This window comes from Branchiostoma lanceolatum, chromosome 3 (genome assembly GCF_035083965.1).
Source record: "Branchiostoma lanceolatum isolate klBraLanc5 chromosome 3, klBraLanc5.hap2, whole genome shotgun sequence".
NCBI lineage: Eukaryota > Metazoa > Chordata > Leptocardii > Amphioxiformes > Branchiostomatidae > Branchiostoma > Branchiostoma lanceolatum.
In genome coordinates this window covers 18,451,468-18,477,597 of record NC_089724.1, presented here as the reverse complement: position 1 = coordinate 18,477,597, position 26,130 = coordinate 18,451,468, and the positions used below count along the sequence as shown (strand labels likewise).

General features: G+C 40.3%; 1 protein-coding gene across 3 annotated transcripts; it reads right to left on the bottom strand.

Annotated features, from left to right (window-relative positions):
* Positions 1-164: 164 nt before the first annotated feature.
* On the bottom strand, positions 165-25,441 carry LOC136430798 (exocyst complex component 6B-like). Of its 3 annotated transcripts, XM_066421754.1 has the most exons (24): positions 24,983-25,158; positions 17,465-17,545; positions 13,684-13,849; positions 13,362-13,409; positions 12,796-12,932; positions 12,439-12,501; positions 11,816-11,957; positions 11,186-11,362; positions 10,818-10,886; positions 10,508-10,591; positions 9,951-9,997; positions 9,566-9,686; positions 9,364-9,435; positions 9,029-9,126; positions 8,786-8,891; positions 8,364-8,473; positions 7,330-7,441; positions 6,832-6,966; positions 6,367-6,439; positions 5,632-5,738; positions 5,172-5,313; positions 4,679-4,752; positions 4,165-4,277; positions 165-3,575 (listed from the first exon to the last, which is right to left on the bottom strand). In XM_066421754.1, exons 1-24 carry the CDS (start codon positions 25,000-25,002, stop codon positions 3,440-3,442), a joined length of 2,433 nt encoding a protein of 810 aa, XP_066277851.1. In that variant the 5' UTR covers positions 25,003-25,158; the 3' UTR covers positions 165-3,439. The 3 variants fall into 3 exon arrangements, with proteins under 3 accessions (XP_066277851.1, XP_066277849.1, XP_066277850.1); XM_066421752.1 differs by lacking the exons at positions 17,465-17,545; positions 24,983-25,158 and adding an exon at positions 25,248-25,441; XM_066421753.1 differs by lacking the exon at positions 24,983-25,158 and having other exon boundaries at positions 17,465-17,813.
* Between the last annotated feature and the right edge of the window lie 689 nt (positions 25,442-26,130).

The window sequence follows — 26,130 nt, the reverse complement described above, 5'->3', positions numbered from 1 at the left end:
ATGACTATCGGCTTACTCTCCCTTACTACAATTGGTCTAAGGGAAATGTAATAAGATAGCCTACAATGGCCGAGATAATGATCAGAGCCTAGACTTATGATGAAGAGCAGTATGTGCATGCACACGTTTATCATCCACCAAGTTAACACAAATGACAAAGAAACATGTTGAAAATTTAATCATCCCACTACAAGTGTAATGACAAAATTCTTAGTGTGTTACTTGTAAAGAGAGATATTGTTTCCTCTCCATGTACACCACATGAGATCCTACAAAGCACATTGTGATGTAGCCTAGCAAATGGTACACCCTGCAATACAGTACAGTTTGTTACACTGTACAATGTCACCAAGGAGAGAAGTACCATTCTTTGTTCAACAAGGAAAAAAATACTAAAAAGCAAAACTCATCAAAAGTAATTGGGACAAGTAAATATAGTTTTCCTTGCTGAGGTAACGAACATGGCAGTATAAGCCAGATGGGAGGCGGTCATTACAAAATCTTTCATATCAACTCTGGGGAGTCTCTTAATGTCCCATGTTAAGTAGCCTGGTAACCTTCAGGAGCTCCCTGGTATCTCTATGGTGCTGGGAGTGAGACAGATTAGCATGCACTGGGGTGGGTTACTGGCTTGATATCAATTAGTTCACTCCCTGGGCGGCGAAAGACCCACTAAAAAGACTGACAGAAACAGGCACATGTTTAACAGACAGGGCAGGGTTACCCTTCTCAAGCAGGCCTGACCCCCTCGGCACAGCCTTCCGGAATCAAAAAGGCTTTGCCGAGGGGTGACCAGGCTACATGTTGAAAAGATAGATGATTGTGACATGTCTGGAACTCCACCCCATGGTGCATCCTCATTAATATCTTATGTGCATACAGTGTTATGTTAGGATGGATGGTTATTATTTCCAATCCATATCAGAGCATGCAATAATATTAATTCACAAAGGTTGACCCCTATCTCCCTGGCACATTCAAAATCTATATGCTAAACTTGCATCATATCATTCAAATTATCATCATCATCATCCACTGGATTCTGCATCTGCAGGCGTTGAAATGTCCTGCAGCTGCATTCAGTCCTGCAACATATATGCAATTTCTCTCCTCACACTTGAAGAAAACAGTCTGAGTATTTCCCCATCTTCACTTCTAATCAGTGTGGCATAGACAGAATCATGTCCATTGTCATTAGCCTAGTAACAGATGCTACAGCCATCATAGGACATTTGTTCTGATAAAACATGCCTAGAAACTTACGTCTCCATGTTCCTGCAATTTTCAAACAGGACTTGTGTGTCATGGATGTGGAACTGAAGAATGGTTTTTAACAGGAAGTACTCTAGGCATATTGTCTGATGAAAAAAATCAAGGATGAAAAGACAAGTACATGTAGTGCTTATCAAATAGTGAAGACAGCTGCATTTTTCTCCTATTTTTTTTACCCTACAGTAACTGTTGATTGCACTATGGTCACATTTTATAACAATTTTTAGTGACTTCAGAATAGAGATGCCAGCAGCTGCCAACAAGCAATTTTGAATAGAATCTTACACATAGAGCCAATACCAGTTCCCCTGGATAAGAACATAGTACAGGGAAAATAAGGAGGACTCATAATGAAATCTTAACAGAAGTCTTTGCATAGTAGCTGTAGCAAGGACTTTGAAGAGGCATAAAAAATAGCTACCATAAAACAATTGCTAACTTTGCCATACTTTTACCACATAGGTATGTACTTGCACTGAGAATTCATTTGATTGAAACATTCTCACAACTAATTCACAGTGAATGCTAACATGATCCTAACAGTTGCCCAATACATTATAATTGATTGAGTGTATACAAACAATCCTAATTTTCATAGGTTACATAAACTATTGTTATCAAGGACACTATGCTGAAATAGAAAAAAAATCAAACTGACAACAAAAAGTTGGATTTGCAACTTTCACTGTTAAATGTCTGCTATTTGATGACAGCATACATGTACATATCTTGCTAAATATATAAACTGATGATTATAGTGTCTTGTGTCTAGTGATATATGTGAGTGTCTTGTGCATTCAAAAGTCTATGACAATAAAACATTCACAATGTATCTCAACTAGTAGCATTGTACACGGTACAATTTCAGCCCACACAAGCATAGCCTTCTGAGTGTTTATACAATGTAATTTTTTGTCATTTCGTATAATAAAATATGCTTGGCCCAATTTTGCAACTGGCTATCATGATCATCTAAATTTTAGATTAAAAAGTATCTTGCTGGATGAACATGCATTTGTGACTGCAGCAGTATCATGATTGGCAAGCTACAAGATGTGCATAGACAGTGGATTTGAACATGGCTTATATATATTGGCTTAATATATAAAATTGTCACATCATGGGTAACCTTACAACTACTCTGTACATCTACTAGACACCTTTAAATTGGCTCGGACAATTTAATTAATACCTATCTTTCACATTGCTTGTGCCCTGCATCTAGCTGGAACCATATGCATTACCTTTCAGCCTACCATTCTGAACTATCTTTCTTTTTTGCCCATTAATTTTGAACTAACACGGGCATAAAGATTTCGCAGGCTCAGCAAAAACACTACTTAATCAAATCAAAGCCTTCGCACAGGATGGTCAAACAGAATTTTCACTGCAATCCATGCCTTTTCCATCCCTTGTTGCACCATACATTTCTATGTCTCTTGAACATCTCTAATCCTTTGCACATGTCCCATTACTTCTATTGGCTATTATTCCTTTTAAATCTAGATTTCATTCACATACCTGCAGACTGTTTGCATGTCCCAAGCAAGTTCTCATTGTCTGCAAATGGCTGTAAGCAAACTGCATGCAAAGAATACAAGAGGGTCACCCTTGCTTTTGGTTAGAGTTGCAGCTAGGATAAGCAAATACAGTTAAAATGTCTTCAAAAACAACCAGACCTCAGACCTTAAAGTACAAATGCACTTTGTACGGCTTTGTCATTGGCAGGTCATGCTCGAGAGCTTCTAGAGAGTACTGACAGTGGGACAGGTCAGTATGGAAAGTGTGTTCTTCCCTTTACATTCAACCCTTGCCACCTTCTTTAGATATAGGCATACAGCCCCTTTTCCTTAGTCTTTGTAATTGTGAGTATGCTGTCCCAGGTCTAACGCTACATGAAGCAATAAATGATACCATTAGTTTGCACCAAAATGAAAACCCTTTCGCGAAACATTCTCTTCAGCAATCTCTCTTCTGAAAACGCATAATTGAGGCACTACAATATGTACAATTCAAGAATTATTAGCTTTTCAAGCAATCCTATGGACCCAATTGTTTTTCACCCCTTTGTCTAAATTTCAATGAGAAGCTACTTTTTACCTCTTTGAACTAAGAGTATCTCCACCTCCCTCCCCACCCTGTGCCTTCATATCATACAATGTCATGACTACTCCTGTATTCGGTTGCTGCCTCCATTCACAAGTTGTCGCAGCTGTTTCAGGACGGCATCTAGCAGCTTCCTTCTGTCTCTCTCGTTCTTCTTCAGTGAAAACAGATTCTTCTTCTTGTCAGCTTCTCTCATTCTGTCATGCAAAAGGAGAGAATTTTAAGTCTTGGGTAAATGCAAATCGCTACATATCATGAATATCATGTACTTTTTCATTTACTGAATTGAAGGTAAAAACATTGACGCATAACCTCTTACAAAAACATGTGAAAGCACAGAGTTTTACAAACAACTAAACAGTTACCAAAACTTTGCAGATAGTTGCCCAAAAGATAGTCCCTTTCAATGAAAAATATATTTTTGGAATAGACATGCCTGAGAAGTCAAAAGTCTTGTTCAACAGTAGTGCATCATTCCATGTGTTGGCAACTATGGTTGAAATGTTCTGTTTTTCTCTTGCCCCAGAATGACACTTAGTCTACTTAATAATAATATTATGTTTCAGCATCTAACAGGCACTTACTGTCTACTTACTTACTTACTTATTTCATCACAGTAATTAGAAAATTATGTTTTGATTTGCATCATTTGGCCTCTGGCCCCCGCCACTCTGATTTTGAGTTTGCCTTATTTAATTTGTGTTGTATATTTTGCTGTGCATTTCAGTTGGTATAGGATGAGAAGTGATTTAATTCACAAATGGAGATCTGAATAAACAAACTTACTTCTCTAGAATGGTGATGGCTGTGGAAGGGTGCACTCTGACATATTTGTTCCTCTCCTGGCCATAGTCTGACAGGTACAGTGACCAGTCCCATGCCATGAACAAGTCTAACAGCTGGTGTACACAAAAAAAGAATGACTCCATGTGAGTTAGCTCATTATTTGCATGGCACCTAGCAGTACATTTAAGTTCTGCACAAATGAGGCTGATGTTCCAACACTCATATTTACTCTAGATGTATCGACATGATACCCATTGTTAATTTTGAATGCTCTTTGCAAACATTACATTTAGCAGATGGCACTCATCTGCATACCAAAGAAAATAGCTTGCATTTTGGGCTGTACTAAGGTTGTTCTTAGGTTGATTTATTTCTTCATTTAATTCAGAAGGAAAACATGATACTAGTACCAATTTGATAGGCTTAACTGTCAGCAAGGCTTGTCTTCAAATTATAGAAAGATGATTTTACTACTGACAAAGCTGAAAACATTTGGTACAACCAGCTGATTTACCTGTCTGAGTTCAACAAAGGTCATCTGTAAAGCACCGTCCTTAAAACCTGGCACTGGCTCTGAGTCCACAAACTCTGCAGTGACAAAAAGGATGATTTGAAATGATCATGATCTATGAACAGTCATAAGCTTCAGTACCCCAGATCACACCTATGTACAATGATAGCAAAAAGTCTGTATCTATGCAACAGTATTTTAACATATCTCTACTTGATGAGTGTTTTAATCTGACTCAGTCTTTTTGATTTCACCTGAATGTACTGTAAAGGATGGCGGATTATCCCTGTGAACAACCTTTAAATTGCTGAGTTTTGCATTACAGTGAAATAAAAAATCAAACTGCTTCAGGCGCACATACCCGATCATCTTTGGAGCAGTTGACCGAAGAATGTGTCACAGGTTTTACATCTTTTGTGATATTCAGTCATTGCACAATACAATGGCTTTTGCCCTCATCCCCCTCTTTAGGTTGGAGCTGAATGAAATGACTCACGTTCACACTGGATGACATCGAGGTTGAACTGCTGCAGCGCGCCCATGCTGACCTGCCTGACCTCGTTGTCCAATAAGAAGGTCATGAGGGAGGAAGCCAGGTGTTTACAGGCGGACATGCACGCCGTCTGAGCCACTTTACCCTGCAGACAACACAACATCTCCTTTTCACATTCAGATCGTTGTGATGTGTACAAAGATGGACATTATGACAAGGTATTCATACAACAGGTTTGTCAAGGTGTGGAAGTAAGATCAAGATTGATTAGTATTGAAATGACAATCTGCAGAAAAATGCCAAGTAATACATGTCACTATATATAATGAAGGCATTTTTCATAAACACATGTGGCCTACAATGAGTAGAGTGTCTGGTGTAAAAAAAAGTACAGGTGGATGAAAACTGATTGTATCAAAGTCAGAAGAGTTATGTATCAGTTGTGGTCTTCAGTGATACCTACAGGAAGGTTGGTGAAGACGGCAAATGTGCTCTGCAGGAAGGCGATCAGGTCCATCAGATAGCCGCTGGCATGACCACGGGGCTCTTGTAGGGTCCAGTTGTAGCAGGCTGCAGGGCAGAGAACATTTCTCACTTAGACATCAAACGGAAATTTGCTTACTGGGAGGAAACAAGTTTCACACCATCCATCCACAAAATCTGTACTTCATGACATGACATGGATGAAAATGGATTTTCATAAGCTAAGATAATAATAAAATGATGGCTGTAACAATGAAAATCAATAGCATGAGCTCCAAAACAAAGAGTGGGATGGAAACAGTTTAAAGCAGGAGAGAGTTCTGTTAAGTAATTGTTTGTTGCGGGTATGATTACATGAATAATTCTACTTTGCATATCGTAATGTTTAATAAAAATAGCAGCCCAAAAATGATGGGAAGACAACTTTAATCACGTTAACATGGAGTCTGAGGTGTCTTCTTTTCGCACCAACAGGATATGAAATATATGATACATGTATATACTTTTTTATGATAAATTCAACACCTTATGCATATATTTTATTCGAAAGAATATTACACCATCAGAGCAGTAGACAATCCTGGAAACCATTGCCCTGAAATTAAGTTTGGCATACAAAATACCATTAGTTTACAACCTAAGAAGTGCAATTCTAGTTCTGTTCTACATCATTCAAATTGTTGCAAGACAGCTGAAGATAACTCAAGTCACAGACCTAGATCCAGGAATTCGTCAATCTTGGTGTTGAGTTTTGTGTAAATCTGACTCTCAGCTTCTTGTCTTGTGTCCTGTAAAAATAAAGAGAAAAGAATGTGAAAAAAGGGTATGATTCTGTACAGTGTACCGGGTAAACCACAATGCTTTCTTCACAGGTTTTGGGACCACTCAAACTTTTGAACATGATGAATGGTTGAAGGGAATATAATCTAATAGCTGCCTTAAAAATCTATCTGTAGGACTACTGTGAATTCGGGGACTAAATTTTAAGATAAGAGGGGAAAGGCTTTGGTGGTGTTTTAAGTTTTCAGTTATAACAATTCTGAAGTAATACAATGAAAACACATATTTGCAGTGCCATGATTTTGCAATGATGAGGTTACAGCAAAACCGAACCAGCGCAGACATTTCAAGATTTACCATATCTTAATTATTAGCTCACTAATTCCTAAGGCTTGCTGACCTTGAATGTATTGGTTCCCTGCAGCCTGGCTGTGTGCACACTGTCCCCGACTGCACCTGTCATGTTGGAGATGAAGTCCTCCAGGTACACACAGGCCGTCTCCAGGTGGGTCGTGTTGATGGAGATCTGAACCAGCTGGGAACACACACAAACACACAAACAAAACATCAATCCTCAGTTGAGCTGGTCAGTTATAAAAAAAAAATGAATGGTCAGGAATACTTTGCAGGAAACTTGTACGAGTATTTCGAAAAATTCAGTTGGTAACAAAAACTTCCCCAACCAACGTTACTCTGTGAAATAGACCTTGCTTGAAACAGCTGCATTCTCTATTTTTTCATACACTGTAATGTCATCAGAAAAAGAACAATCCAATGCCTCTTGAGTTGCTTTATAGGTAGCTTCACATTTTTTCCAATGTTAGGAGACCTCATAAATAATCTGTTTACATGAGGTTTAAAACAAAGCTTGTATCTTGTAAATAGAACAGACCCATACCTCTGCCATCCCCAATGTCTGTTTCTTGATGTGTGAGGTGAGGCAGCCACTCAGAGTCCTGGTTAGCAGCAGGTTGGTGGACTTCCTCACCATGTCATCGATCTCTGTGTGACTACAACAATGTGGCACAGAATCAAGCACAAGCTAACATTACTGTAGAAATCGATCAGGCTGCATCATGGACAGACATCCAATCAAAATCCAATCTGGGGGATTTCTTTCCAGTAGCTAAGCATCATTAGAGATAGCAATACTAATGGGCAAACAGCTAGCTACAACAATCAACAGCCATTCAGCACCAAGGACAGCTATGCAACCAATCAGAACCAGGGAACGATCCGCAGATGGCTAATCAACACCAAGGACAGCTATGCAGCTAGTCAGAACCAGGGGGTGATCCAGATGGCTAATCAGCACTAAGGACAGCTATGCAACCAAACAAATGGGGAATGATCCACAGATGGCTAATCAGCACCAAGGACAGCTATGCAGCCAATCAGAAGAAGGGACTGATCCACGGGTAACTAATCAGCACTAAGGACACCTATACAACCTATCAGAACCAGGGAACGATCCGCAGATTGCTAATCAACACCAAGGACAGCTATGCAGCTAGTCAGAACCAGGGAACGATCCACAGATGGCTAATCAGCGCCAAGGCCAGCTATGCAGCTAGTCAGAACCAGGGGGTGATCCAGATGGCTAATCAGCACTAAGGACAGGTATGATGCTAGTCAGAACCAGGGGGTGATCCACAGATGGTTAATCAGCACTAAGGACAGGTATGATGCTATACAGAACCGGGGAATGATCCCCACCACAATCAGTACCAAAGACAGCCCTCACCAATAGCCTACCGGCGAAACAGATATAAAGAACCAATCAGGACCAGGACCAAGACACTTGGGACAAGTCACAGACAGCTGATGGAAAAGCTACACTGCTGTCAAGATGACAATATCTGAGCAATTCAGTCAAATAACATGATAAAAATAACATCTTACTCATATAAGGCAACATACAGACATACTAACCTTAAGTTCAGATCTTCTGAGAACTTGATACAGGCATAGGCAAACTCCTTAATCTGTTTGTACACCTGAGGTACAGACCCAGAGAAGGGGAACCTCTTGGGAAAGTCCTCCTGCAGGGAAATGGTCACAGGGAACATTTCAATGTCTTTGACTATACATAATTTATCTATACATACATGTCGAGAGGAATTTTCACAATTGAAACTGCATCAAAACATACTAAGTTCAAGACCTAAAACATGTCTTCAAATGTCCTGAATTTTTCTCCATGCAGTTTTGAAAAAGGAAACACCAACATTTACTGAAAGACCTCTACTTGAAAAGCCATTAATCTTGATGACATCATTTAATTCATTACTCTTTATCTCCACCTATTTGACAGCTTTACCACAAAACAGGACATTGTAGTTGTGACTACCCACCTTTTCCAGGGCTTCGTCCTGGTAAGGAAAACTCCGGATGATCTCACTGTACTCTTCTTTATCAGTGACATAGAGAGGTGCACATGTGTCGGACTCCAGGATCTCTCTGTATAGGGACAGTACATTTTATTTGTCATCTTCACTGGGTACAAGCTGTTTCCATCCTATGCCAAACTGTGTCAATAACAGAAATACAGTCACAAATCACATTAGTACTATTCAGAATAATGTTTTATACTGTACCTAAATATCTGCAACCATCTCTTCATGAGGATCTCGTTGTACTGATCCCTGATTTCCATGAGTAGGTCATACAGTTGGGATACAGGGAAGCCATAACCCTGCGCAGAACAAAGTGGGGAAATACATGTATATCATATCATATGGTGCTACCTTATACTAAGTTATAGGTATACTAAATGGCCAATGTATTTTCATCTGATTTAGTCAACACAAAACACTATTTGAAAAGGAGTGTTGTTTACCTGTGTCTATTTCATAGGCAAACTATTGGTAAATTACAGGACACAAAACAGCACATTTAGTCACATTTAGTCTGTATGTTAATTGATACCTACTGCTAATGTATCTGAGAAGAGCACTATGAGGTTCTTGATTTCCAGCATCAGTGTTGCATCAGTGCAGTACGCCTGAGGAGAAAGAAAAAACAAACAAAATCTGTTCCAGACTCTTTATTTAAAGTTTTGAACCAGGAAAGATTGTAATGAATCAACAAACATCAATGTGTGTACGGGGACTTAGGTTTAGTAGGTAGCTTACAGAGTGAGTCCTGAGCACAGCAATGATTTTGGAGAGAGCCATGTCCCACAGCTCATCCATGAACTGTCTGGACACCAGGCCCTGGGTGGTGTTCATCACTGTGTCTTCAACAACAAAGAACCTGCAAAGGCAACAGAGTAAAAGATCAACTGCATAAACAGTATAAAACAATAGCACCCTGCATGGGTTGGAATAATGGTAAAATGGAAAAAATGATCAACCATATCGCTTGTCTAAGATTCTAAAGTTAGCTTTAGAATTTCAGATTAAAGCTCTAAAGGGAAGCAGTGACAAAGCTACAGAATATTTGTACTACACTGTAAGGGTTCAGTTTACTCTGCAATGCCATCTGTACCTACATGTACCAGTGAGGTCATGTACTTACCCTATTATCTGGTGGAAGTAACTCTTGTAACCTTGCAGTGTTTCATGCTGTAGGGAACAAAAAAACAACAATTTTTCTTCCATAACTCTATTGCAAAGTCTTAATCTTATGTTGAATTAATCTATTATTTATTTCGACAATAGTACTGCTACACTGGGCACTGATATTCTACCTCATTGTAACTTAATTGCAAAGAAAAACCATTTGATAACAAATCTGAGGTCTAAAGTCCTTTATATTTTTCAAGAACAAACTGAGACTAATCAATGAAGGCTTTATATATATGTCTACATTTCAAAAGTTAACCGCTTGTTCATAACAAAATGTGATTTACCTCAAGCATATTCATACCAACATGCTATCGACATGCAAAAGACACAGGTTTGATAGTTCAGTACATGAATGTATTGTTAGCCTGTTCAAGAGAGCTATATGGCATGGAAGATGGAAACCTATGATATTCATGCTATGGCAGATAACACAAGAGTCAATTCTAATTTCAAATGGTCATGACTAGTTAAAATCAGCACTGTATTAGACAATGTTTGTTTCCTCACCATGTTGGACTGAGGTTGAAGTGCCAGTCTGGCTTGTTTTCTTCTCTGTTTTCTATAGTAATTTTCAAACTGCTCTCTTGCACCCTGTAAGCCAGGATGGGAGAATATTTTGCATTAGCATGTGAAGGGCTATAAACATGAGCGCCACCCAGCAATTTCTGTGAGAACTACATCAGAGGTGAATATGACCAGACAAGGACACAAAAACAAATCAACTTAAACTGCACATGAAGACATCCACTATGTACATATAACTACAGAGTAGCTACAAAAATTACAGCCATGAGGAAATGTGCAATGGTTGTCTCACCAGCACGGAATAGATGTGCATACATCTGTAGACTGGGGAAAAGTCAATCATATCTTGAGCACTCCTCTCCTGAAAGGAACATACCACATTCAAACCATAGAATTATTGACAGCTAGTATGAATTTATCTACACAATAGCATTTCTAATAGAGGACAAATCACAAGCAATTCCCTTTGAAAACATAGGTCTATCTTTCATTCTGTATTCAGCAATCATATTTAATCTCTTAGGATATATTGGTATAATCTGTGCTATAAATCAATTGACATCTATCTATCATTTTAAAATCAAGAAATATATTAAGTACTGTAATTCTTACAACAATTACTGTGTTTGCTACAACCTTCAAATTAGATGTAAAACTTGCCTCATCCTCATCTTCATCATCATCATCATCATCATCCTCCTCCTCTCCATCCTCACTGCCAAATGGATTTGTCTCCTCCTCTGTGTCCTTCTTCTCTTCCTGTACTTTCTTGTTACCTGACTTCTTCATCAGGTACTTCCTCACAAGCACTCTGTCCAGGTCCTTCTGTTTAAGGGCCTTGAAATCACAATGGTACCAACATGTCCAGCAAACGTCATTTCTTCCAGGGATAATGGGTAAGGACGAGATATTGTCATAATGATAATTGACAAAATTCAAATTTGAATGAATTCAACAGCTTACTGCAGAAAAATCGTAGCTGATAACAATTCCTAGATTATATGGTAATGATGCATTTTTCATGGACTTTAAAGAACTGACTTTCATGAATGATGGCTAAAAACAGTTGAGTCAGACAGAAAGCTGTTCAAACTTGTCATCATTAACCATTTCTGATCTTTCATCCCTCTTTCCTGTCTTTTCCAAACAGAGATCCAACTGGAATATCCCTTGTGGTAGTGTGAAAGTAATTGTACAGAATACATGCAAACAAAGCTAGAAACAAGTGAAACAGTATAACTGACAATTCTATTTATAGCACATACATGTACAAGTTAAAACATGACTCACATGGCTCATGGCATGCTCCCCGATCCTTTCAGAGTGCTTACGTATACTCTCCAGGAAATCTTTCAGGTCTGACATGGAGGCATCTTTGATGCTTTCTCTCAATCTTGGAATGGCATCAGCCATTATTTTGGAGAATCGATACCTGAAAAAAATTATAGATGCAAAAATGATACCTTTATTTAAAGCAGCTATCTTTCTAGAGCCACATGAAGAGCTGGAAATAACCTTAGCATCTGTGATACACCATGTTTTAGCAATATCTTACAACAATATATAGTAAGTCATTATACTGCAAATCTTGAAATGTTCCTGTGATTTTATTTTCACACACGCTTCACCGCAAATTCTTGACACTGCAAACATGCGTTTCAAAATTTACAACAGTGCATGTGTACTACAGAATTCTTTCAACTGTGAAAACCTCATTTCCCCTTCTACAGCAAAATTGGATCACAAGGACAATAACTGAATATACAATATTTCCTACTCAGTTTTTGTTAGCTCCAGTCACCTGCAAATCATTTGTATTACAGCATGATTAGTCCGACCATTACAGTATGATAAGTCCATTTTTGAATGACATGACGTTTCCTTCATGCCACATGAAACAACAACTGACCCACCTGCTTACTCTTGGTAAGTAGGTGTGTTCTAGCTGTTCAAGAGTCTTCAAGGCTGGGTAATATCTGGAAAAATGATAAATGCACTGTCAGAATATCAATTTTACGCTTCGTCTGTTATATGTTGTGATCTAGTTCAAAGTGGAAGAAAGATTGGTACATTTATCAATAGTTATTTCCACTGGTATTCTTCTCAATATATTCTCTCTATAGAAATAATGCCTAGAATGTTACACTAAGCTTCAGTTATGATAAGTGCTAACTCAATGGCCAATCCCTTCGAAGTTGTTTCAAAATCAATGAAGACGTCTGTTATTTGCAGTCTGTACATAATAAACACACAATATTTTTGAAGCTAACCTTTTCTGGTCCATTTGTTCCTTGAGTTTGATGTACATTTCCAGGACAGGCAGACAGAGGGACAGGCTCTCTGTAGCAGATGTGATGTTCTTCTGGATTCTCCTGCACTGTAGGAGCTCCTCACTTTTCTTCACCAGCTGGAACAAAAACAAACAACATCACTATCGTAATAGTGCTTGGTACTAAAGGCCTTTATAAATCCCTTGTATTTAATTTTTTAGAGCAGACTTGTGTATGAAAGTACTTGGCTCAAGTTATGCACTGTGTTCATGAAACATTGAAGTTAAGATAAGTTTAAAGTAGCTGTTTCAAAGAGAAAATGCCAATAGTATATGTTGGTTGACAATGCTGATTCGTATAGGAAGTTTACTACAAGATAAAAGGCCTGGAGTGGGTCAACCATAAGCAAGGACATGTCTTACTCTTAGGGATGGCATTAATCATTGTAAAGTTATTATGTAGTCAAAACTACTGCTGTGGCATCGATTACAAACATTAGCTTGACTACGACACCAATGACTATCCAACACCAAAATAAGATATGCTGTTACAGTTTCGTTTTTTACCTCCTTTGATGATTCCTGTAATGCTGCATTGCTCTCTGTCACCAAACTCTGAAAGGAACAGGCAAATTATACATGTGTTATATGTACATGAAGAAAGATACACCAACAAATGTTCCTATACAGCACTGGTACTACACCACATCATTTAGGGAAAAAAGTTACCTTCTGTTTTCAATATCTACACAATCATAAACAAAATGTGCACTTAGGACAAAAACAACATGAAAGACAATACATGGGTCCAGAACTGCTATTGCTGAAGATCACATCAGCAAGCAAATTTGCATGGCAGAAAAGAAAGGACCCGCTTTGCATGTCTCACCTGTAACTTGACCGCTTCGGAGCGAACTTTGAGCAGTTCTGTGATGGAGTCGATGAAGCCCTGGTAATGGTGGTTACACATGCGCTCAATGTCACGGTCATGGCTACGTATTCTGGTGTTCAGCTTCTCTAGGAATGTCTCGTGTCCCTCATTGTCATAGACAGCTCTGGTGGGAGGAAAAACAAATATCAATATGGTGGCTCAGGAACAAAAAAGGCCAAGATTGTTCTGTGATAAAACATGTCTCACTCACCTGTAGCTCTAACATGTCACTACCCAAACATCACAGGCTTTTTAATTTATTTACCACATACTGGCGATGCTTTGATTTTGAAATAATCAGTGCCTAGAATAAAGTCTGTGGCCAGATAGGAGATGATGATATCATAGATTGCAGATATACATATACTCCACTGAGACAGTATCATATGAAAGTAATGAGGCTCCATTGGGAAGGGCACATGGTCAAGAAAAGTCCACTTATCAGTTCATCAGTCATATACAATGTACAGGGTGACTTAAAATGGTGTGGTGAACCATGGTTGCTTTATTTAACACCTTTCTATTAGTACCAAGTGTCAAGAGATGGAATCTTACACAACGGATATCTGGAACTCATTGTGAAACAAAACCAACAGTTTCAGAAGCAAAAGTGTTAATAACACCCACACTACACAGTTCTTACCAACAAGTTGTCACCTAAATCTTACAAAAAGCAATAGCAATAGCAGGAGCATTAACATTTACCGAGGACCAACAACAAAAGGTCAAAAGCGGAGGTGGCATTTTTACCCTTGATGATCAGTTTAAAGAATATTTTACGATCATGGCATAGTTCCAATGGCGATGTGGTGGTCTCCCATATTGGATCATGGGTAATTTTCTGCCATAAGTGACCAATATTTGTGAACTATGGCTGCAGTAAGCTCTATATCTTTGATAAAAGTCTGATCTAGAGATAGCATACTATGCATATTAGTCTTTACTTATTTAGATGGGAAAAAACAACAACTCTGGGGCAAGATGTCAGATGTGATACCAAAAAATCACCTAGTCAGACTCAGAACACTGATTGACTGAAGCTGCCAATACATGTACATGCATGTCTTTTTTGCAGGTCTCACCACTTAGAAACTGTTCATTTTGTTTTATAATCATTGATATCCAAATTCCATTATCTTCATTATTTACTTGACTTGTAATTTTTACTTTGCTTGTTCAATACATTTACTAGTTTGTTAAATTTTCTTGAAGTACTTTATCATTATCATTATCAACCAAGGTAACAATATTTTATCATTATTGTACTAAAGTTAATTTGCAGCTTTGTTTTTTTGATTTTGATTTGTTACTTCATCATACTATGTTTTGTTAGGCCCACTTTACACTTGCCATGCTTATACCTATGCGAACTGGTTCGATACCGTTTCGGTTGTCTTTAGACCTACGGGCTGTAGTGCAAGCCGAGCACGTTGATCGGGTCAAGGTCAAAGATGCAGCCACTGGTGGCAGGCCATTGCACTTGAAACATTCGACAACTTTCAATGACAATTGCACAAACGTTTCAGAATGAGGAAAATATACTTCCATCGCCAGCGCAGGCTTATTAGCATATCATTATCATGACCTCCTAAGTGTCGCCGAAGCCGGTTTCTCTTAACACACAGAGAGGAACCGTCACGGCCCCCCATTGAAGCGGTGCAGACCGGGATATACATGGCAGAACAAAGACACAAAACTCTGAGTCTGACCCTAACATGAAAAATATGTGATCCCATACTTGGACATAGTAATCTCTGCTGGTATAACACAGCAAATGTAATGTACTTCAATTTCGAGGGTGTTTAATCTGCATCTATTTTTCCATGAAGAATTCCATGAGAACCAAAATGTTTCTCCTATCCAATCAGCTTTTTGAAAGGGTGAACTTTAACCCTAAGTTGAGAAGGTCTGCCACCCACAAAGTAAACATGTCACATGCACAACAGAACAAAATGTCCGCTCAAGTTTTGTAAACATGAAGTTGGCCTGAAAGGTCAACAGCTGGAATACCCTGAAAGCACCTGTCACAAAAAAAATTAATCCTCACAATAAACTAAAACTGACCAAAAGAAAAAGGATATTATATTTGGTAAATTATTTCATGCTCTGTGACCTAATGTAGTGAGGAAATATAACGATCAATAAATCAATTATTATGATTATTTTGTTATAAGCAGTCTTGCATATACACTTAATACCAATTTCTGTTAACAAATTGTAACTTATTTTCAGTTGGTGAGGGATTGAAGGCATCTGGAGATGAAAATTTGCTTACAATTTGATTACACTATAGTTACATTAGGTTTGGGATGTCAAATCGTTTCTTCCATTAATTACTAAAGAGGATTATATACACATGTATCAACAATGGATGAATAAACACAGAAAAGTAACCTTGTGGAATATCTAAACAGGCAACATTCAACTTAATTTGTACGGTCTAATTTGGTTTGGCTTTTTTATATGTACTATGGCTCATTTAATGATTTATATGATGCAAAGCTAAACAACAGTTACTAGAACTCAAACATACACGATGTATACAGTATACTAATACAGTACTAGTAATAGTATGTACATGTATACTAAAGCAAAGCAGTAGCAAGACTTTGGTGTACAAACACATATATATGTTACATTCTCCAAATGGGCTCAATCTCAATGAGGACAACAAAAATAAAGCACATCAACCCATAATGGTGAGTGCGAGAGAAACCACTTTGACACAAATGGCAAGTTTTCTGCCTGATTGCCAATTTTCACAGGCAGTTAACTTAAATGACTTTACATGACAGCCCCTTATCTTCAGCTGATCGATGGAACAATACTTAGGACCTTGTGCATGCACTGTTGCAACAAGGTGTGTTAAAAGTTGTCATTCATTGACATGATGGAATGTCAGATGGGGTAGACTGTAATAACACATTATATGTGACGTATTTGGTTAGACTGTAGCAAGGACATTATATAATGTCCTTGGTCTGTAGCTATAAGTTTCCTGGAATCTTCTTGTCAAGTTGTGTTCCATTTAAAAATTTTATTTCCAGTAACATTATTCTATGAGGTATAATACAAAAAATGTTTTTAATCAGAAAATCTAATCATTATTAATGCACTTAATTTCAACAACTGGCGAGGTCCAAACTGACACTATGACAGAACAGTAAGTGGAACTGGAAGGAGAGAATGGACAGCACAAGCTGTTTGTCTTTAAAATACTGAACAAAATTATGAATGAAGTCATCAAAACAAATTATGACCACTCTTTGTTCTCACATTCTTGATCTTGGTCCTCTTCATGTGCTGTGAACCTGACCTAACCACACACTCAGTCTCTACCGGACCAAAAATAGCATGACGTGATACTAGTATTCTAACCAATGCAGTCCTCTGGGGAGGGAGGGTCTGACTGCACAGAACAGGAAGTTGATCGTCACGATTTTCGACTCCACATATTTGTACATGCAAACAAGCAACCTCAAAATATTTACCATGACACATGGCGTACTTTCTACTGACTCTTTGCTTAGTAGGCTGTAATCAAAATGAGTCTTAGTTCTATCCCACTAAACTACGTATGACAGTTACTTGGCACCAGGAATCCTATTTTGCACTATCGTTAGTGTAAGCACCGACCCTCCCATCACCCCTGCGAGCTCACTGCAAGGGCGTCATACCGCAAAGAAATGCACAACAAACCTACGTGTATCTCGTCAGAAAATGTCTACGACATGTTTACCTCAATATCCCGCCAACCAGCCCTGGCTCGGAGCTTTCTATCTCCTTCAAAATGCGCTCGTGTTCGGTGCGGAGCTCTGCGCTGTCTGTTACGCGCCGATTTGAGGCACAAGACATGGTCGCGTAAAAACTAAATAGATCTCGCACGAAAGGCCAAATCATGCATATAAATGTGTCCCCGTAATGTCAAGAAGCTGTCCAAGCTCCTGCGATACACTTGGAGATCCAAATATGATTTTCGAACGAGACTTGCACACTCAAAGTTGGCCCAAAATGAGCCTTCTTGTGTTAAATTCTGTCGTAGATTTCGCACTGCATGGGGGTTTCCGTGCTACCGTTTCAGCATTATCAGGCGTAATTTACTTCCGGGTCGTAGCAGAAGGGCTTGCAGCCGAACGCGGAAGTGTGGTCAATCTTCACGTTCTATCCAAAGATATGTTAGAATACTTTTCTTATTTTAGAATTTGTCATGCAGTGCAAATTAACCGGCTCCTTACTGATCCTTACTGGGCGCCCAGTACGGAACAGACGACACCTACCGGGCATACGTCACCAAAAGTGTCTGTGCTCGCTGCGGTAAGCTTGTATATGCTCAGAAGCAGTTGAGACATACTAAGAGGGCTGAGTTCCGGGAAAAGTTGGAGAAGCCCAAAGAAGACGGTGGCTTCGGCACTCTGGAGGCAACCTTCATGAAAGCAGACCCAATTCTAAAATGAAAGAATTTTCCGTTTGACGTCCGTGCCTGATATAGATGTACACACGCCCTTGAGAAAGCAAGGTTGAAATTGGGTCTGTGGAATGACCCAATTCTAAAATTAAAACTTTTATGTTTGGCGCCCGTGCCTATATGGGTGTATACACGACCTTGAGAAGCCAAGGTTGACATTGGGTCAATGGAATGACCCAATTCTAAAATGAAAACTTTTCCATTTGACGCCCGTGCCTATATGGGTGTACACACGCCCTTGAGAATGCAAGGTTGAAATTGGGTCAATGGAATGACCCAATTCTAAAATCAAAACTTTTCCGTCCTACGTCCGTACCTATATGGGTGTACACACTACAGTGAGAAGCCAAAGTTGAAATTGGGTCAATGGAATGACCCAATTCTAAAAAAGGAAAACTTTTCCGTTTGACGTCCGTGCCTATATGGATGTACACACACCCTTGAAAAGGCAAGGTTGACATTGGGTCAATGGAATGACCCAATTCTATAATGAAAACTTTTCCGATTGACGTCCGTGCCTATGTTGGTGTACACACGCCCTTGAGAGGGTAACGTTGAAATTGGGTCAATAGAATGACCCAATTCTAAAATGAAAACATTCCGTTTGACGTCCGTGCCTATATGGATGTACACACACCCTTGAAAAGGCAAGGTTGACATTGGGTCAATGGAATGACCCAATTCTATAATGAAAACTTTTCCGTTTGACGTCCGTGCCTATGTTGGTGTACACACACCCTTGAGAAGGCAAGGTTGATATTGGGTCAATGGAATGACCCAATTCTAAAATGAAAACTTTCCATTTGACGCCCGTGCCTATATGGGTGTACACACGCCCTTGAGAAGACAAGGTTGACATTGGGTCAATGGAATGACCCAATTCTATAATGAAAACTTTTCCGTCCTACGTCCGTGCCTATGTTGGTGTACACACGCCCTTGAGAGGGCAAGGTTGAAATTGGGTCAATGGAATGACTCAATTCTATAATGAAAACTTTTCCGTCCTACGTCCGTGCCTATATGGGTGTACACACGCCCTTGAGAAGACAAGGTTGACATTGGGTCAATGGAATGACCCAATAATAACATGAAGTACTTTTCCGTTTGACGTCCGTGTCTATATGGGTGTACACACGCCCCTGAGAAGCCAAGGTTGAAATTGGGTCAATGGAATGACCCAATTCTAAAATGAAGTACTTCTCCGTTTGACGTCCGTGTCTATATGGGTGTACACACGCCCTTGACAAGCCAAGGTTGAAATTGGGTCAATGGAATGACCCAATTCTAAAATAAAAACTTTTCCGATTGACGTCCGTGCCTATATGGGTGTACACACGCCCTTGAGAAGACAAGGTTGACATTGGGTCAATGGAATGACTCAATTCTATAATGAAAACTTTTCCGTCCTACGTCCGTGCCTATATGGGTGTACACACGCCCTTGAGAAGACAAGGTTGACATTGGGTCAATGGAATGACCCAATAATAACATGAAGTACTTTTCCGTTTGACGTCCGTGTCTATATGGGTGTACACACGCCCCTGAGAAGCCAAGGTTGAAATTGGGTCAATGGAATGACCCAATTCTAAAATGAAGTACTTCTCCGTTTGACGTCCGTGTCTATATGGGTGTACACACGCCCTTGACAAGCCAAGGTTGAAATTGGGTCAATGGAATGACCCAATTCTAAAATAAAAACTTTTCCGATTGACGTCCGTGTCTATATGGGTGTACACACTCCCCTGAGAAGCCAAGGTTGAAATTGGGTCAATGGAATGACCCAATTCTATAATATAAACTTTTCAGTTCGACGTCTGTGCCTGTATGGGTGTACACACGGCCTTGAAAAGGCAAGGTTGACATTGGGTCAATGGAATGACCCAATATTCTATACTGAAAACTTTTTCCGTTCGACGTCCGTGGCTATATGAGTGTACACACGCCCTTGAAAAGGCAAGGTTGAAATTGGGTCAATGGAATGACCCAAAATTCTATAATGAAAACTTTCCGTCCTACGTCCGTGCCTATGTTGGTGTACACACGCCCTTGAGAGGGCAAGGTTGAAATTGGGTCAATGGAATGACCCAATTCTAAAATGAAAACATTCCGTTTGACGTCCGTGCCTATATGGGTGTAAAAACGACATTGAGAAGCCAAAGTTGACATTGGGTCTATGGAATTACCCAATTCTATAATCAAAGACTTTTCTGTCCTACGCCGTGCCTATGTTGGTGTACACACGCCCTTGAGAACCCAAGGTTGACATTGGGTCAATGGAATGACCCATTCTATAATCAAAGACTTTTCTGTCCTACGCCGTGCCAATGCTGGTGTACACACGCCCTTGAGAAGGCAAGGTTGAAATTGAGTCAATGGAATGACCCAACTCTAAAACTTAAACTTTTCCGTCCTACGTCCGTGCCTATATGAGTGTACACACGCCCTTGAGAAGGCGAGGTTGACATTGGGTCAATGGAATGACCCAATTCTAAAATAAAAACTTTTCCGTTTGACGTCCGTACCTATATGGGTGTACACACGCCCTTGAGAAGCCAAGGTTGACATTGGGTCAATGGAATGACCCAATTCTAAAATGAAAACTTTTCCGTTTGACGTCCGTGCCTATGTTGGTGTACACACGCCCTTGAGAAGGCAAGGTTGACATTGGGTCAATGGAATGACCCAATTCTATAATAAAAACTTTTCCGTCCTACGTCCGTGCTTATGTTGGTGTACACACGCCCTTGAGAAGCCAAGGTTGACATTGGGTCAATGGAATGACCCAATTCTTAAATAAAAGACTTTCCGTTTGACGTCCGTGCTTATATTGGTGTACACACGCCCTTGAGAAGGCAAGGTTGAAATGGGGTCAATGGAATGACCCAATTCTAAAATGAATACTTTTCCGTCCTATGTCCGTGCCTGTAGGGGTATGAACACGCCCTTTAGAATGCAAGGTTGAAATTGGACCAGTATATAGAAACAATCCCTTAAGAGTGCAAAGTTGAAACCGCTTCAAAGGATCGCCACAGTTCGGACATAAAAGAATTGTCCGTCCTAAGTGGGTGTATAACCAACGAGGCATATGATAAAAAAAGTCAATCTTCCCCCACGACCTCTGCTTGGAAAGTAGGTTATATGGGTATAAATTACACAAAAGCCACTAAGAGTGCAAAAAACATTCCGTCCTTACAGTGTACGACCGTAAGTTCCTAACAATGAAAACTCACACGTATGGAATAGAACTTACAAACTTTTCCAAACAAGAGTTTCCCGTCTTAAGTTAGCGGATAGAACCCGCTTAATAATGCAATTCTAAACGTTCTTAAGGAACGCTCTTAGCTATGATTTTCAGGGTATAACAGCTGAAAACAGTGTAAACTAGAAAGAGTGTTAGGACATTATATACAACGCCCTCGTTCTATTGACGCAATGTCAACCTTGCCTTCTTAAACCCCCGTCACAAATCAAGAATTCAGCTCGGCCGACGTGTCGGCGAGCTTCAAATGGGTATTTTCGGCCGAAGGACGGCCGACGTTCTGTCGATTATGCGGGCTTCGGTCGATTTTTAGAAATCAAATTGATCCAAATATGCTCGGGCGATTTTGAAATTCGGCGAGCTTTGGGCGATCTACGAATTCGGCCGACGCTCGCATGAATATTGACGCCGGCTTAAGGGCGTGTGTATACCCATATAGGCACGGGCGTCAAAGTAAAAGTTTTCATTTTAGAATTGGGTCATTCCATTGACCCAATTTCAACCTTGGCTTCTCAGGGCCGTGTGTACTCCCATATAGGCACGGACGTCACACGGAAAAGTTTTCATTTTAGAATTGGGTCATTCAATTGACCCAATTTCAACCTTGGCTTCTCAGGGCCGTGTGTATACCCATATAGGCACGGACGTCAATCGGAAAAGTTTTCATTTTAGAATTGGGTCATTCCATTGACCCAATTTCAACCTTGGCTTCTCAGGGCCGTGTGTACTCCCATATAGGCACGGACGTCAAACGGAAAAGTCTTTGATTATAGATTTGGGTCATTCCATTCACCCAATGTCAACCTTGGCTTCTCAAGGGCATCTTTACTCCAATATAGGCACGGACGTCAAACGGAAAAGTACTTTATTTTAGAATTGGGTCTTTCCATTGACCCAATTTCAACCTTGGCTTCTCAAGGGCGTGTGTACACCCATATAGGCACGGACGTCAAACAGAATAGTTTTCATTTTAGAATTGGGTCATTTCATTGACCCAATTTTCAACCTTCATTCTCAAGGGCGTGTGTTCACTCATATAGGCACGAGCGTCAAACGTAAAAGTTTTCATTTTAGAATTGGGTCATTCCATCGACCCAATATCAACCTCGCCTTCTCAAGGGCGTGTGTACACCCATATAGGCACGGACGTAGGTCGGAAAGTTTTCCTTTTAGAATTGGGTCATTTCATTGACCCAATTTTCAACCTTGCTTTGTCAAGAGCGTGTGTACACCCATATAGGTACGGACGTCAAACAGAATAGTTTTCCTTTTAGAATTGGGTCATTCCATTGACCCAATTTCAACCTTGGCTTCCCAAGGTCATTTGTACACCCATATAGGCACGGACATCAAACGGAAAAGTTTTCATTTTAGAATTGGGTCATTCCATTGACCCAATGTCAACCTCGCCTTCTCAAGGGCGTGTGTAACGTTACACCCATGTAGGCACGGACGTAGGACGAAAAAGTTTTCCTTTTAGAATTGGGTCATTTCATTGACCCAATTTCAACCTTGCTTTCTCAAGGTCGTGTGTACAACAATGTAGGCACGGACGTAGGACGGAAAGTTTTCCTTTTAGAATTGGGTCATTAAATATTCCATTGACCCAATTTCAACCTCACCTTCTCAAGGGCGTGTGTACACCAACATAGGCACGGACGTCAAACGGAAAAGTTTTCATTTTAGAATTGGGTCATTCCATTGACCCAATTTTCAACCTTACTTTGTCAAGGGCGTGTGTACACCCATATAGGTACGGACGTCAAACAGAATAGTTTTCCTTTTAGAATTGGTCCATTCCATTGACCCAATTTCAACCTTGGCTTCCCAAGGTCATTTGTACACCCATATAGGCACGGACGTCAAACGGAAAAGTTTTCATTTTAGAATTGGGTCATTCCATTGACCCAATGTCAACCTCGCCTTCTCAAGGGCGTGTGTAACGTTACACCCATGTAGGCACGGACGTAGGACGAAAAAGTTTTCCTTTTAGAATTGGGTCATTTCATTGACCCAATTTCAACCTTGCTTTCTCAAGGTCGTGTGTACAACAATGTAGGCACGGACGTAGGACGGAAAGTTTTCCTTTTAGAATTGGGTCATTAAATATTCCATTGACCCAATTTCAACCTCACCTTCTCAAGGGCGTGTGTACACCAACATAGGCACGGACGTCAAACGGAAAAGTTTTCATTTTAGAATTGGGTCATTCCATTGACCCAATTTTCAACCTTACTTTGTCAAGGGCGTGTGTACACCCATATAGGTACGGACGTCAAACAGAATAGTTTTCCTTTTAGAATTGGTTCATTCCATTGACCCAATTTCAACCTTGGCTTCCCAAGGTCATTTGTACACCCATATAGGCACGGACGTCAAACGGAAAAGTTTTCATTTTAGAATTGGGTCATTCCATTGACCCAATGTCAACCTCGCCTTCTCAAGGGCGTGTGTAACGTTACACCCATGTAGGCACGGACGTAGGACGAAAAAGTTTTCCTTTTAGAATTGGGTCATTTCATTGACCCAATTTCAACCTTGCTTTCTCAAGGTCGTGTGTACAACAATGTAGGCACGGACGTAGGACGGAAAGTTTTCCTTTTAGAATTGGGTCATTAAATATTCCATTGACCCAATTTCAACCTCGCCTTCTCAAGGGCGTGTGTACACCCATATAGGCACGGATGTAGGGCGAAAAGTTTTCCTTTTAGAATTGGGTCATTTCATTGACCCAATTTCAACCTTGCTTTCTCAAGGGCGTGTGTATACCCATATAGGCACAGGTGTCAAACGAAAAGTTTTCATTTTAGAGTTGGGTCATACCCAATTTTAACCTTGCCTTCTGAAGGGCGTGTGTACACCCATATAGGCACAGACGTGAAACGGAAAAGTATTGTAAGTATGTTATAGAACACTTACGAAGTTTTGCTAAAGAACAGTATCAAACCTGTCTTAAGTTGGCGGGTATAACCCGTTTGATAATGCAATCTTAACGTTGTCCATGGAACGGTTTTCAGTTATAATTCAGAGGGTATAAAAGCCAAAAATTTTAACAGTATAACTAGAAAGTGTGCCCGAACATTATATACAATGCCATCGTTAACGTTACTTTAAAACGTGTACTACAGTGGGCCGCCTCCTTGCGCGCTTCCCGCCCGAACACAGTCAACTGTCATCAGAATCAACACGAAACATTTCTTTTGCTTTGTCTTGCCAGTATTCTGCCGTCACGCTGAGTGTGACCCGGAAACAGTGGAGCGTCGCCCTCAAACCGCATGCCGCGAAACCCCCATGTGGTGCGTTCTTGGTCCGGAGTGTAATACTTAAACCATAGGGAAAACCTTCGAAAATGGGTCATCTTTAACTCGAGAAATCTTGCTTCTTGGAGAAGTTTAGATACCCAGCTTTATTGCAGGGGCTTGAGGAACGTCTTGACATTACGAGGACACATCTATATACGTGATTTGGCCTTTCGTGCGAGAACTATTGAGTTTTTACGTGCCCATGTCTTGTGCCTCAAATCGGCGCGTAACATGTCGGCGCCGTCCGCCATGTTGGTTGGATCGTGTTTTGGTGGGGTGACAGAAATATAATGGGCATGCAGTGATGGACTGCTGGGAGCAACGCAACTTCCGCCGAGCTATCTCTCTCGAGGATTCAGATTTTGTAAGCGCGGAATTTTCAAACTTGGCCAAGAGAGGTGGAACTGCGAGGGACCCTGTCAAGTTTGTAATACGTCAAGATAAGCGGAGTATGGATTTTCCTCGTACATAAAAAGTATCACGAGCCTTCAAATACCTGCAGACAGGCCCGAGCGGCGCATCAGTCGCCTCTATCTCGTTCACAAGGAGCTCGTGCTGTGCTTCAATCGCCTCTAATCTAGCTCTCTCTTGGCTGGCGGCGACGTCTTTGGAGACAAACTTCACAGCTGCAGAAATTTTCTTCCAGTGATTGGAAGCCGCCATGTTGGAAAATGACGTCTCGGAAAGTCTCGTCACTTCTCGCCAGGTGTGCAAAAGGGGCGGAACTCTAAACATCAAAGAGATCTGTCACAATAGCGCAGGTGAGGCGGAACAACGTAGCAAATGGCCTCTCAGAAGAAGTGCTATTGTCTATGATTCACTGGATTGCTAACGATTTCATGGTATCTTGTGAGCCTTTTACGGTGACTTTAAAAACAAATTCTTAAATAATATTGTCTCACAAATCTTATTTCATCCTCCTTCCTGTCCTCTATATAATATTGCGTTACTCCATTAAAAAAATACGTTTTAGGGGTCGGCATTTCGCTTATTTTCAGTGCGCACAGTATAGCCTGAGTGCCAGCCTTTTTAGCTTCCGTACGCTACCCAAGCTCCGCTCCTCGCCAAAAGCAGCGGAGCTTGGGTAGCGCAGCGGAGCTAGGGTAGCGGACGGAAGCTAAAAAGGCTGCAATCAGGCTACGCACAGTACACCAAGAAGTATTTGTTGCGACACATATATCGCTAGACGTGGTTTCCCTAGACTGGATCGGATGCCAGACCCCCAATCTCTAACATATCTAACGTTATTTACTGATAATGATCAAAACAAAAGCTCAGGCTGAAGAACTTACGGAGGATTCACAGAAGCAGATGTTGTCGGATGTCTCTCGATCCGTCCTCGGCACTGAGTCGACGTTAGGACGGCACTCCAGGTCCTT